At 45.8% G+C, this 15,231-nt stretch overlaps 1 protein-coding gene across 1 annotated transcript in view; it reads left to right on the top strand.

Annotated features, from left to right (window-relative positions):
- Window positions 1–15,231, top strand: part of NEK1 (NIMA related kinase 1) — a 157,462-nt gene that overhangs the window by 118,891 nt on the left and 23,340 nt on the right. The window contains 2 exon segments of the mRNA XM_040418655.1: window positions 8,100–8,191; window positions 8,632–8,837. Of these exon segments, the coding sequence (XP_040274589.1) occupies window positions 8,100–8,191; window positions 8,632–8,837 (298 nt within the window).

Genomic DNA, 15,231 nt, shown 5'->3' with positions numbered 1-15,231 from the left:
ATGCCCTGGTGACATTTCCAGCTCCCCTGGTGACATTTACAGCTCCCCTGAGGCCATTCCCAGCTTCCCTCAAGCCATCAGTACCCCTCTTGTCATTCCCTTCACTCCCCCTCTTGTTGTCTCCAAGCAGGGACATCGGCACATGGGGGGTTAATACCGCCGCCCAGAGCGCACATGCAGAGAGGGGAGCGGAGCGCAGGAGGCTCCCCCTCCCCGACAGTAATCCTAAGGTGGAGGAAGTCATACTGAAGGGGCCGGCGCTTCACTATTGCGGCACCTACCTTATTACCACCCCCCTTCGGGAGCGGACGCCGTCCTCGCCGCTCCGGAGGGTGTTAATTGCATACTTTCGGCCGGCACCACATCGGTGCTCCGGCCGCAATATTCTTAGCCTGGCATGCACTGGCGTCTGCCCGGCCCGCGGGGTGCAGCCCCCGTCCGTTGCCGGGCGGGCGCATTCGCCGCTGCTCTGTTCATGTGGCCGGCCGATGCAGGTCTACCATGCCATCGGCTGTGCACAGGGGCTTGGTGAGCCACCTTGCAAACTTTGTCCCCTGAAAGGGGGGGGGGGGATTGGGCCTCTCCGGCGCAAATTCTTCCCGCCACACTCCCCCCTCCCCAGAAACATGCTGAGCTCCGCCCCTGGTCCTCCACTGGCCTTAACCCTTTCTGCGGCCACCTCTAGGCGGGCATATCTGGGGATCTGCTCTAATGCAGGTTTTGTAATGTGGGAAAAACGTAACCCCTTCCTTCCTACCTTGGTTTAAAAAAATTAAAAATAAATAAATAAAACAAATGTGCGCCATACGGGTCCCCCTCCTCTGCCCTCTCTACTGCAGGACCATCCTGTCTGGTGGTATCACGCTGGGCCCGTGTCATATCGGACAAGGAGGACCTCTCATAGTTCCCAATCCGTCCTCCTGGGCCGTTTGGTTGATAATTCTCCACCTTCGCAGATCAGTGGAGGACAGCTGAAGTATTCCCAATCCAGCCTCTGGGTCGTTTGGTTGATAATTCTCCACCTTCGCAGATCCGTGGAGGACAGCTGACGTTTTCCCAATCCGGGCCGTTTGGTTGATAATTTCCACCTGCGCAATTCAGTGAAGGACCTCTGCAGGATTTCCAATCCGTCCTCTGGGGCCGTTTGATAATTCTCCACCTCCGCAATATAGTAAAGAGCCCCTGGAATTCCCAATCCACCCTCCGGGGTCGTTTGGTTGATAATTCTCCCCCAGCGCATTCAATACAGGACCTCTGACATCTCCAATCCACCCTCCTGGGTCGTTTTGGTTGATAATTCCCCACCTACGCAATCCAGTGGGGGCCCGCTGGAACTCCCAGTCCACCCTCTGTGGTCGTTTGGTTGATATTCTCCACCGGCGCGGTTCAATTAGGGACCTCTGTCCTCCCAATCCTCCATCCCAGGTCGTTTGGTTAAAAATTCTCCACCTGTGCGATCCACCCTCCGGAGTCGTTGAATTAATAATGCACCGCCTGCTCGATACGGTGGACAGACCTCTAGAATTCCCATTCCACTCCCTGCGTCGTTTGGTTGATAAGTCCCCACCTGCGCAGTCCGCAACTGCCAGGGGCGATATTCTAAAGGGTAGACCTGCGCGCTAGCGGACCACAGCAGGTCATCTTCTCCTCAGATATCCACACCCCTTCCCTTCCTCCCCGGGTCACACTTGGGCGCACCCTCTCTCACAGGAGCTGGTCCGTCCGAGGGAGGGTGGGGGGGGGGAGAGAATCACTGATTCAGACCCTGACATGAATCCGAAGCAATCTCCTAAGATTGCGTCTACGGTGGCCAGCAGCACTTGTCGTAGGCATTACCCCCTTCCTTGGTGGAGTAATTGCAGTACTTGGAATACAGTACTGACCTTATACATTGTCCCCTGCCATAGGTGGACTAAGTATAAGAACACTGCTGGACGTATGCATTCCCCCTTCTGTAGGTGGCGGAATTGCATCTCCACTGGGTTCAGTACCTGCCGTATTCATTAGCTCCTTCCATAGGTGGCGGGATGACATTATCACTGGTTACAAGGTGTGCTGTATGCATTACCCCCTTACTTAGGTGCTAATTGCACTCCCACTGGGTACAGGACTCGCCATATGCACTAGTTCTCGCCGTGGGCATTAACCCCCCTTCTTAGGTGGGGTATTTTCCCTACCACTGGCTTCAGTACTCCCTACGCATTCCACCTTCCATAGGTAGGATAATTGCACCACCATTGGATACGGTCCGACTGTCGCGCTATCCTTCCATAGGCGGAGTGTTGCACATCACTGTGCTTCCTGCCTGCCTTACCCCCTTTCGCAAGTGATCCACTAGCGGGGGAATATCTGAACATCTTCAGATACGGCAATTCAACAGTCGGTACTCGACGGTGCCCGGGACTCTTACTCTAGTACTATATGAGTGCCGCCAGTGGATACAGTGGCTATTCCTCATTGTGTTCTTTTGGTGCTGGTTTTGGCCATGATTATAACTCCTCTGTCTTCTCAGGGGATTTACTAGCATCATTTGTGTCCTAGTGACTCCCATCTCCATGGGCCTCCATTGTTCCAGTCGGTCATGATATTGTCCGCATCAGTAGTAGTGCGTACACCATTGCACATATATGGTCAGTACTTTCCAGCGAGTCAAGTGCTTCTCTGACTGTATTCTCTATCCACCACTTCTCCTCCTCTGGGAAAGTGGTTATGCTGGCACTTTGGTAGCAGCTACAGCATGTTCTCCTCCACAGGTGCAGCCTTTCGCTAATGCTCGAGTTCGTGGTTGCTGCAGTGGGACATCCCCTCAGGTGGGGGCCCTACCCTGGCGCCAGCGTGGCAGTTGCTCCTGTTCAGCGCTCTTCCAGGTAGAGTTTTTAAGGTTGCTCTACTTAAACTGGGGCAGTATGGTACGTCGCTTCTACGGATAGTCTCAGGCCTCCCTCTCAGTTTTTGCGCTGAAAGGGCAAGCTCTGGCTACTACTGTGGGAGCGGTATTGCGTTACCACTACATACTTGGGTTCTGTCTGTTCAGCTCTTTTGTCAGGTGATGGACTCTTCTAGCACTAGGTTCGGTGGCCTTTGAGGGTGGCCCCCTCTTCTGCTGGGGTATGGGGCTAGCAATACAGTGTGACCCCCCCCTTGCCTGGCTTCCTCCTCAGGCAGAGTTTTTTGCGCAGCCACTTAATCCTTGGCTACTTCTGTATAGCGCCAGTCTCAGACGGGAAATGGGCTTGGACTAACCTATTCTTCCCCTGTCCTTTTCCTCCTCTGGATCATGGTTCTGACACCTCGCATGCCTTGGTAGTTCCTATGTTACTACCTTCCCTCATCTGCATTGCACGGGGTATTCTTTTGGTGGCCTTCCATTCCAGACACGCTCCGGTCCCGACTGGTGGGCTTTGGCGCCCTCCACATCCCTCCATCTACACGAAAGCTCCCCACCTTCTCTCCCGAGCAGGAGCTCCAGAAGCATACGACATGGATGCCCTGACATCTCCTTGGCGGGAGTTCTCCCTCCTTACATGTTTCTTCTCTCCTACCGAAGGTTCTACGGAGGATCAGATGGAGGGTATTCCGACAAATCCTAGTCGCTCCGAATTGGCCCCGTCGCGTGTGGTACGCCGACCTTGTTCTCCTTCCAGGAGATGTCCCTTGTTACTGCCACTCGGAGACGACCTTCTTTCAGGGTCCGGTCTTGCATCGGCATTTAGGGTCTTGGTTGACGGCATGGCTATTAAAACTGTTATCATGGGATGACGCTTTTGATCTCTTACAATAAGGGTTCTCTGAACATCAGTTTTTCTTTTTTCCCCTTTTTTATTTTCCCCTATGTGTCGTGTCATTGTCACTATTTTATGTCCGTTCTTTGTACCAACTCTCAATGTGCCTAATGGCTTCTGATGCAAAATATGTATTTTGTATACCAATGTACATTTTTTATATTGATGTTATGCAATATGACATTGTACCTGTATTGCTTCTCACTGATATGCAATGTGATATTGTATCTGTATTACTTTTTCATTGACAAAAATTAATAAAATAAACAATAAAAAAAAAAAAAAAACTGTTATCCTGAGGTGGAGGAAGTTTCTTCGGCGGACGTCATCCGCACTATGATTCAGGCCGGGGCGCCTGCACCGCCCAGGATCTATTATAGGACCTGGCGGTCCTCCTGGGCTTCTATGAAACCCGGGACTTTCCCTCACTCCGTTTTTTCTCTCTCCACGGTCCTATCCTTTCTACAATCAGGGTTGGACCTTCGTTTAGCCCTTAGTTTTCTTGATGGCTCAGGTGTTGGCGCTTCTATCCTGGGGCAGCTTCCAGCGTCCTCTGGTTCCCCTGGTGCCCATGGAAACTTTCCTTCAGGGAGTGGCACATACGGTTCCTCCGTACCGTCCTTTACCGCCTTGGGATCTGAATATAGTTCTCTCACCGTTCCAGTCTTCTCCCTTTGAGCCCTTGGGGAGATATCCCTCCGGCTCCTGTCCTAGAAGGTGTTTTTTTCTTGTGGCTCTCACATCCATCAGTCGAGTTGGGGATGCTCTCTTGCAGAGAACCTTCCTGGGTCTTCGCAAGGGTTAGGCGGTTCTCCGGCCCATTCCCTTTTTCTCCCGAAGGTGGTCTCTGTCTTCCACATCAAAGTAGAAATTCTTCCTTCACTGTCCCTCTCCTTCACTCCCTAGGGAAGGCAGTTACGTCATTGACGTCAGGGCTCTGATCATTATTGGCAGCCTCCAGTCCCTTCCGGCGTACGGAACCCCTCTTTTGTCATCCGGAGTTTCCACGTAAAGGATTGGTGGCCTCCGAGGTGGCAATTACACGATGGATTCGGTCTGCAAATGCTGTACCTTTGAGCGGTGGACGCTTTTTGGGCTCTGAGGCATCGCGCCTCGGCTGCGCAGTTGTGTAACACGGCTACTGGTCCCCCTTACACACATTCACAAAGTTTTTCCAGGTGCATTCTTATGCATCGGCGGCCGCTGCTTAGCCTGCAAGGTCTTGCAAGCGGCAGTTTCTTAGCTACCAGCAGGGATGCTTGCTTCCATGGGTCTGTGGTTTTTTCCCTCCCCGTGGACTGCTCTTGAACGGTTTCTGTGTCCCCCAATGAATATGGGTGAGAAAAGGAGATTTTTGTATAACTTACCAGTAAAATCTCTTTCTCGCTCTTCATTGGGGGACACAGCACCCACCCAGTAGTGTCGTTCGGCGAGAAAGGGATTTTACTGGTAAGTTATACAAAAATCTCCTTATTTTTTATAACCTAACTCAGCTTTACACTTCTCCACAACTTTATCCCTCACCTGTCTAGTGTGTTCCTCGGTTTTCATGATGCTGTTTGATCACTAATGTTCACTAACAAACCTCTGAGGCCTTCACAGAACAGAGGTAGTTATACTTAATTGCACACAGTTGCACTCTCTTTACTAATTAGGTGACTTCTGAAGGCAATTGGTCACACTGGATTTTATTTAGGGGTATCAGGGTACAGGGGGCTGAATACAAATGCACACCACACTTTCCAGATTTTTTATTAAAAAATTTTGAAAACCATGTATCGTTTTCTTTTCACTTGCTACTTTGTTAGTCTATCACATAAAATCCCAAAAAATACATTAAAGTTTGTGGGTGTATCATGAAAAAATGTGGAAAAGTTCCAGGGTATGAATACTTTTTCAAGTTAAAACACAGTGATAAAACTGGAACTCAGGAAACTGAAGAAAAGTGTTTTTGTTATGATACACATAGTGGTGCTTGGAAGTTTGTGAACACTTCAGAATTTCTATATTTTTGCATAAAATTGACCTAAAACTACATCAGATTCTCACACTAGTCCTAAAAGTAGATTAAGATAACCAAATAAAAAAATAGTCAGAAATATTAGACTTGGTTATTTATTCAGAAAAATGATTCAGTATCACGTGTATGTGAGTGACAAAAGTATGTGAACCTTTGCTTTGAGTATCTGGTGTTACTCTTGTGCAGTCATAGCTGCAACAAAATGTTTTGGTAATTGTTGAAAGGACACAGAGACAGTTGAAAGTAGGATAAACCTTAGCCCTCTCGGGGCCGCGGGACAGCTGCCAAAATGTGGGACTTTCCCGTCACCTCTGGGATGGTTGGGAGGTATGGATAATGTGGGAAAGACCTTTAGTTGCTTAGAGGTTACCATGCATTCCTTTGTGACCTTGTGGATTATTAAATGCCTTGGTCTTGGCATGATATTTGTCAACTACACCTGGGGAGGGTAATAATGGTCTTGAATTTCCTCCATTTGTACACAATCTGTCTGACTGTGATTGGTACAGTCCAAAAGCTTTAGAGAGGAATTTGTATAAGGCTAAGCAAACTGGTTCTATTGGTTCGGGATTCGGTCCGAACTTCTTAAAAAGTTTGGATTCAGTACCGTATTATTCGCCCCATAAGATGCACCTAGGTTTTAGAGGAGGACAATAAGAAAAAAATATTTTTCATTAGAACTCAGGTCAGACCACTAATCAGACCCCAACAAGACCTCAGATCAGACCCCCAATCAGACCTCGGATAAGAGCCTCATGCCGCTCATCACTCCCCAGCAGTCTCATATCAGCCCAGAGCAGTCCACATTGCCTCATATCAGCCCCCATTGCCTCTCATATTAGCCCCCAGCAGCCCCATATTGCCCCAGATCAGCCCCCAACATCTCCATATTGGCCCCATATCAGCCTCCAGCATCTCCATATTGCCCCCAGCATGTCTATATTTCCCCCATGTCAGCCTCCAGCATGTCCATATTGCCCCCATGTCAGCCTCCAGCATGTCCATATTGCCCCCATGTCAGCCTCCAGCATGTCCATATTGCCCCCATATAAGCCTCCAGCATGTCCATATTGCCCCTAGCACCTCATGTTTTATAAAATAAAACACTCACCTTTCCTGCTCCGGACACCGCCGCTCCTCACCGCCCGCGCTCGGTCTTCCTCCTCCTCCGTCTGCTGTGCTGTGAACTGGCACGCACAGCATGAGGTCACAACGCGCCCTCACACTGTGCGCAACCTTCACAGCTGACAGCTGAGGACCAGGAAGAGGTGAGTACAGAGCCTTCTCCGCTTCCTGGTCCTCCGGTACTAATGAAGCGCTTCCATAATGGAAGCGCTTCATTAGTATTCGCCCCATAAGACGCAGGGGGGAATAAATGCGTCTTATGGGGCGAAAAATACGGTATATATGCGTTGTCTAAGTGGTACTCTTTCTCTTTATGGAGAGCCCATAGTATGTTGTGTACACAGTATTGTAGGCCAGATGATGTCCCTACTATGCCAAGTACGTGTGCGCAGTATCGTAGACCAGGCGATGCCCCACTGGGTTTTTGGGAAAGATATTTAAATTAGCTTTTCTTGTAAATTATTAAAATGTCCTTTGTTTGTGCCAGAAGAATCCTCCACTAACATGCGTTAGGGCTGGTTCTTGCTTTGTGAGAAAGAGGTTGTCATGTACTATATGATGTCTGACTTTTTTTTTTTTTACATTAGTCATGGGATAACCCCTTTAAATAAAACAGGTCACCCACTCACACCTGATTGTCCTCCGATTGATTTAAATCACCAGACTCTAATTTCACCATCAAATTATCTTCTAATCCTAAAGGTTCACATACTTTTTCCACTCACATTTGGTTACCTTTATCAACTTTTAGGACTTGTGTGAAAATCTGATGTACTTTTAGGTCAAATTTATGCAGAAATATAAAATTGTGAAGGGTTCAAAAACCTTCAAGAACTACTATATAATAGAGTGAAATATGAAAACCAGGTAGAGCTATGGTGAAGCTACTTATTAGACGTGGCAGGCCTTCTGCAGGATGCATCAGTGTTATGACTATACATAGAAAAACTGCCAAAGAAAATACATACAGACAATGACATTAAATATAGGTAGACATTCCCTAGAGAGCATGTGACAATTTGACAGCATACAACTAAAGGGTTCAATACTTTTTATTTTAATTTCATTGCACTTTTATTTGTTACTTGTTACTTTTTTTTTGTATGTTTTTTTATTACATTTTTTCAACATGTTAATCAATATTTTCAGTCAGTTTCATATCTAAATTTCAGTGAGGAAGAAGAGCATCCTGTACACGAGCATGACTCTCAAAGGGAGGACACTAATACTGATACAGAATGCTCAGGGAATGAAGAAGGTAGAGGTCGGTATCTTTTGTTTGTGTTGTTTTTTTTTTGTTTTTTTTACCATGGATGGCTGTGCCTGGTATTTCAGCTCAGTCCCAATCACTTGAATGTGACAAAGCTCTAGTAAATCACAATACCTGCACAGCTGCTACTAATAGTATGGAGCTGTGCCTGGCAAACAATGAAGGGGACACTGCACATGCTGAAGTGCCTTGGTCTTTCCAGCCTCCTCCCCCTACTACAACATTTAGTTGTCCCCCCCGCCCTTACTTATGCGTGATCTATAAAAGTATGGAAGCCGATGTGGGTTGTAAGTATATAACCCTTCTATGCTAATTTACAAAGTATGACCCAATTAAAAGTGTATCCAAAGGATATGTCAGCAATTGTAATGAACGGTATAAGTAGAGGAGGTGAATGTGGCTTTTTTGTAGTCATGTCCTCTATTTCTTTACAGAACATTGTGCAGGAGATGCACCCAAAGCACTATTTCATAAAGTTCCCTTACCCCACTATGTTGTCACGCCAAATCTGTCTGCACAGTCTTCATTTGATGACTCCCTGCCACCGCGGTCTCGCTCTGCATCTCCAGACAAGACCAAAGGCAAGACAGCATTGTTGATTGGACTCTCAACTGGTCTGTTTGATGCAAATAATCCAAAGGTATGTTTAGCCAGTGTGAATTCCTCCTGCCCACATTGATTGTGCTATTTACATCTGCAGAATAGAATTATGAAAATGTCATTTTCAGCACTTTATATATGATGTATTGCCTGACTTTTGATTAGGTTATTCACTAGTAGTATACTGAGACTACTGGAAAATATCATACAAACCATTCTTTTTCTATTGCCAACCCTCTCCCTTTCTTTCCCCTCCACTTCCTCCCTTTATCCCTCCTCTTCCCTTTATCCCCCTGCCTTCTTTCTTTGCCATCTCCTCCCTCTCTCTTCCTCTTTTGCTATCTCTCCCCTCCTCTGCTTTTATTTCTCTCCCCTCCCGTTATCCCCTCTCCCTTCTTTCTTTGCCACTTTCTCCCTCTTTCTCTTCCTCTTCCTATCTTGCTCTCTCTCCCCTCCTGTTCCTCCCTTTATCCCCCTCTTTTCTTTATTTGCCACCTCATCCCCTTCTCTCTCTTGCTCTCTTCCCCTCCTATGCTTTTCTTTCTCTCCCCTCCTCTTCCTCCCTTTATCCCCTCTCCCTTCTTTTTTTGCCACCTCCTCCCTCTCTCTGCTCTTTTAATCTCTCCCCTCCGCCCTCACTTTTTACCCCTCTTCTGCTTTTCTTTCTCTCCCCTCCTTTTCCTCCCTTTATCCCCTCTCCCTTTTTTGCCACCTCCTCCCTCTCTCTGCTCTTTCAATCTCTCCCCTCACTTTTTTCCCCTCTTCTGCTTTTCTTTCTCTCCCCTCCTTTTCCTCCCTTTATCCCCTCTCCCTTTTTTGCCAACTCCTCCCTCTCTCTGCTCTTTTAATCTCTCCCCTCTGCCCTCACTTTTTTCCTGTCTTCTGCTTTTCTTTCTCTCCCCTCCACTACCCTTTATTGCTGTGCATTAGGGGCTATTAAATAATTAGAGTGCCTTCACATGTTGCGGATTTTGTTGCAGATGTTTCCGCAGCGTTTCAGGTGAATAGAACTGATTTTCAGTTACGGAAATTTCGGCCACAAAATGTGCAGCTGTTACAGAGAGTAGACATGAAAACAGTAGAAAAAAATCCAGCAGCGGGCTCAGGATAAAATCCAATTTCTTTATTTCTTCATTATAAAATCCATAGGCTGACCAGACAGACAAGGTCTACGCGTTTCAACTGTACGTCTTAATCAGGACCTGTACGTCTTAATCATGGTGGTCAGTCGAAACGCGCAGACCTTGTCTGTCTGGTCAGACTATGGATTTTATAATGAAGAAATAAAGAAATTGGATTTTATCCTGAGCCCGCTGCTGGATTTATTTCTACTGTTCTGATTGATTCCTGGTCCAGGGTCCATGCACGGCGAAGGAGGACGGAGGGTGAGCTGAAATTCCTTTTTTTCATATATAGAGCGTAGACATGCTATACAGGCTATGCAATTCAAAAAAGTATTAACTGTCAAATATTCTGCTATATTTTGTACTTTGTCCTGAACCGTGTAACATGTTTGGGATTATTACGGCTTGATTTCTAGATATTATTGACTGCTTTACACAGCACTGAAGATCTGTAAAGAGCAGGATACGGTTTCTATGTCTGGCAACAATGGAACCGAAAAAATGTGCTGCTCAATTCCAGCAAGGCTTTTTCTTAACAAAACCGACCTTTAAATACTTAAGGCCTAACTTTTGTACAGCTCTATTATGTATGATGTGCAAATGTTACTGTACACCTAGCAGGGTGACGCATACATATCCACAAAGGTCCCAGGCAGATAAGTCCTCAAGTCTTTATCCTCTTGGAAACACAAACTGTGAAGCACGTATAACATTTCACACACTGTTACCGATGACGTGTTTGATTTTTAGATATCTGTATCTTTTTAAGGCTGGATATGACTCAATAGTCCTGAAGTGTCGCAAACAAAATGGACTCATGTAACACACAGACTTTGTGTGTTGAGCATTGACTCCTTTATTGTTTTTTACTTTTGTTTCTACTTAAATTGCCTTGGTGCTGTTTTTAGCCAGACCAGACTTATCAGTACGGTGGGCACTGCATGGTTCTTACACAGCATGCAAGTTCTAATAATCCCCCTCCTTAAAATAGCTTTCTTCCAGGAGAAAGAAATGTCTTTTTCTAGTACCCGGGAGCACTAAAAACTCCTTACCAGTTGGATTCTCGCCAAGAGAATCTACATTTTTTATGAGGCCGTACACACAGCTTTCAAAATTGTGCTATTTGTACTTAAAGGATTTGTCTAGTGTGCTAAAAAATAAAGCAATATATTTGTCCAATTATTTGTCCAATATTTGTTTATTCAAGAAAGTTGCCAGTTACGTTTGAGTTTTGGCTATAACTTCCCCTTTTCCCCAACAGTCACATAGTGTCCTGTTTGCTGATCATGTGATCGCCCCTCTGGCTTGCCCCGCCCAGAGTGTACCAGTCATTTGGACAGACTTCCTGCTCACAGGCTAATACAGGGCATCTGCAGGCAGTTTATTCAGATGGCCGTGACTCTCAGGAGGCGGGGCAAACCAGAAAGGGGATCTTATCGGCAGATGGGAACATAGGGCAGTGGGAGGGGGTCGCAGCAGAAGTTGAAAATAGAGTGTAATTGGTCAGCTGACTGGACAACCCCTTTAAACGCAAATGGCAGTGAATGCATACATGATGCAGCCAAAGATATACTTTTACATCAGGATTTTGCACCAAAAGTGTCAAATTTAAGGAATTTTTCAATCTCTTATCCATTCATCTGTTTTCTAGACCATTTTCAAAACGGTCAAGGAAGTTAAAAAAAAATAAAAAATGGGGTAAAACACAATTCATGTGGCACACGCCATACACTATTTCCCCTTTTGCAACGCATAGAGTGAGATCCATGGCAGATCAGCAGAAAAATTAGCAGCAAAATCTGCACATATGTGGATTCTGCAGCAGATCAGTTTTCAAGGCTCCTCAATGGATGTTCCCCTAAATGGGTTCCAGGAGTTTAATATTGATGACCTATCCTTAGGATTGGTGGGGCTCTGACTTTCGGCTGTTTGAAGAGGCAGCGGGGCTCTGGTGAGCTTCCTGTGACGTCACTTTCATCAATCACATGGCCTAAGTGCAGCTCAGCCCCATTCAAGTGAACAGGTCTGGGCTGCAATCCCAAGCACTTCACAATGTAGACCACTGTTCTGTGATGAGGCCACAGCCAGCAGCTGATCACCAGGGGTGCTGGGAGTTGGACCCCTAATCAGGTTTGGATGATCTATCCTTAGGATAGGCCTTTCTTATTCAACTCTTGAAACAACCCTTTAATGGACTTCTGTCCGCAGATTTGCATCTATAAAACTGCCTGACTTGTTACATGTGCGCATGGTAGCTGGAGGCATTGGAGTTGGTCCCGTGATCATATGTGCCCGCATATGAACAATAGGTACAAATCTGCTGACAGATGCCCTTAAATCCCCTTTTATGTGTGCGCTCCGTTTCTGATTGTGAGGCTCCCATGTATTTTCTCAGCATGCATGTCTAGGCATATGGGAATATGTGTTGCTTTCAACTCTTCTGGTCAGCCGTAGCAATGGACGCTGAGTGGTGATAACGGCTTCCTTAGGAGTCTGTCACATAAACTACTTACAATTAATGTTTTGAAAGAAGGCAATTATGTCCTTATATGAAGTGATTAATCCTCAATCTATTATATTAAATGGGTGTACGTAGCTACTTGAAGTTCATACGAAGTGATTGGGTGGCGTCATGTTGTGATCAAAGTCAATGATCGCTCTACAAAGGGATAACTAATCGCCTTCCCAGCATGTTTAATAGAAATCACTGTGATGTAAATGAGACAGATTCTCTGGGAAGATTATCATGAAGTGCATATTAAAACCCTTGAGCAGTCACTGACTCAGAAACACAGAGCCACACTGCATATTCCCTAAGTGACGACAGCGGAGTAAAACATCAAACTATTCTCTGAATTGCATCTTCAAAACCCAAAGGATCACAGTCTGACGTCTTCTATAGAGGCAGTCCATTCCTGGTGACCTTGAAACATTGGAATCTCTAGGGATTCATATAATTGAGGCCTACAAGCACCTTGCGTAGGTTCATTAATGTTTCAACTCTCATCCTGTGCATGCCGAGGGTTTTCATAGAATCAGCTGCTCGGTGTGGCTAGTTTGAGGTTTTATTCTAGTGCTTACCTGTATTTTTTATGAACTGCCACTATGCAGTGTTTTGTAGCTCTAGATCACCACTGTCTTTACCTTTTAAGCATTAAAGAACCACTGCCAGGTTTTTTTCACATAGATCTAAAACCTCCTTGATTAATAAAGTTACATTTTTGGATGCTTATCTTATACATAAAATTCACATCTTCATTTTCAGTTACTGCATCATGCAACTTAGAAAGGACTAACTTTTCAGTTTGTATACTTAAGTTTTCCCTAGGAAGCCACTTTCTCCCCTTACTGTGCAGATTAAAACTACAGGCAGAGTCTGAAGGAAGATTGTCACAGGGTGTTAAGTCACTGTCATACTGTGGCTCTCAATAATAATAATGACCCTATTAGTGCCGCCCAGAAATAATAATGCCCCCATCAGTGCCCCCCAGAATTAATATATCCCCCATTAGCACCCCCAGAATTAATAATGCCCCCATTAGTGCCTCCCAGCATTAATAATTCCCCCAGTAATAGTAATGCCCCTATTAACGCCCCCCAGAATTAATTCTGCCACCATTAGTGCCCCCAATAAGAGTAATGCCCCCATTAGTGCCCCCCAGTAAGAATAATGCCCCCATTAGTGCCCCCCAGTAAGAATAATGCCCCCATTAGTGCCCCCAGTAAGAATTATGCCCCATAAGTCTGCCCCAGTAAGAATAATGCCCCCATTAGTGCCCCTAGTAAGAATTATGCCCCATAAGTCTGCCCCAGTAAGAATAATGCCCCCCAGCCAGAATAATTCCCCCCCATTTGTGCCCCCAGGAAAAATAATGCCCCCCAGGAATATCAATGCCTCATTTGTGCCCCCAGGAAGAATAATGCCCCCATTAGTGCGCCCTTCTCTGCTTCTGCAAAAAAAAAAAAAAAAAAGCATTCGCCTCCTCTATTTGCTCGCGCCGCGGTGAACGCTCACTGCTAACTGGAAGTACAGGACATGCGCTCCAGCGTGATGATGTCTCTCAGGTCCTGTCCTGAGCTTCCAGTGAGCAGAGCGAGCAAATGGAGGAGGTGAGTGCTTTTTTTTTATTTTTTAACACAAGTGTGGGGAGAAAGGTAAAGGCTGCACTAATGAGCGCTTCGCAATGGAAGCGTTCATTACTAGTAGTCCTTGTAAAAAAAAAAAATACCAGCAATTAATATTGCCAGTAGAATGAAATTACGGGCACCGACAAGGCCACTAAAATACTGGCCTTGCTGGTGATATACCAGCCGGGTGGCAACCCTAGTTACACTTAGCAGGAAAATTGTATAAGCCCCTTTATATTAGGAAGTTAAACATAATAATTTAATTAAATAAGTGTTTTGATGTTTGGAGGTCTGAAAACAGGGGTGACCTGACTGAGTGGCATCATACAGACTGCCAGGAGGAAGATCAGTGGGTGGAAATTATGGCGGTAACGCCCACCCTCATTTACACTCTCCCCCGTCAGACAGCAGTATTCCGTAGGCAAGACTGCAGCAACATGGGAAGGACTTATGAAGTAGCGTCAGGAGAATGTAGTAAGGAGAAAAGGCAGATAAAGATGGTAGACCATCTTGTAGTAGGGATGAAGCAGCAGTAAGAACAGTTATAACATACTTGTAGACATATCTTTTAAGGTTTAGAGAAAAAAAAATGATGGGGGTGCTTCTTTAAGCTATCCACATAAAGACTGGTAAGTAACTTGTATTTCTTGATTTAGCACATTCTGTGCATGTAATCGGCTTTAGAGTATCTTAATCGTTATACATTTAGGGGGTCATTTATTATTTTGTCGCAGATTGAGTCGTAAAGGGGACGTGGTGTGGGCGGGAAAGAGTGCAGGCCCGTCTGATTCATCATTTTCTATGCCTGATATTGCCATAGAAAATGAATTTAATCCAGGCCAGCAAGGGAGCCGTCCATTAAAATAGTACCTATATTGTGTCTTTCCCACGTAGAGATCATGAAAAAATTACTTTATAAAGTTATGCTAATTAGGTCTACCAAGGCCCCTTGCCAATGTGCCCAGATAACCGCTCCACCTTCAGTCCTCTGGCCCACCCAGCCCTCCTACTTTGTCATCCTCTTCTAGCTCGGAGGTCGCATGTGGTTATCTGGGCACATAGGTGAGGGGCCTGAGCACTTACCATAACGCTGCCCCTGGGCACTTTTGAGACTTAATTAGCATAACTTGACAGACACAATACAGGTACTATTTTAATGGTGGGTCAAAGTAGGTGACAGAC

This window comes from Bufo bufo, chromosome 2 (assembly GCF_905171765.1).
Source record: "Bufo bufo chromosome 2, aBufBuf1.1, whole genome shotgun sequence".
In the NCBI taxonomy this organism is placed as follows: domain Eukaryota; kingdom Metazoa; phylum Chordata; class Amphibia; order Anura; family Bufonidae; genus Bufo; species Bufo bufo.
The sequence above is the reverse complement of the archived record's forward strand: the minus strand, read 5'-3'. Positions and strand labels throughout refer to the sequence as shown.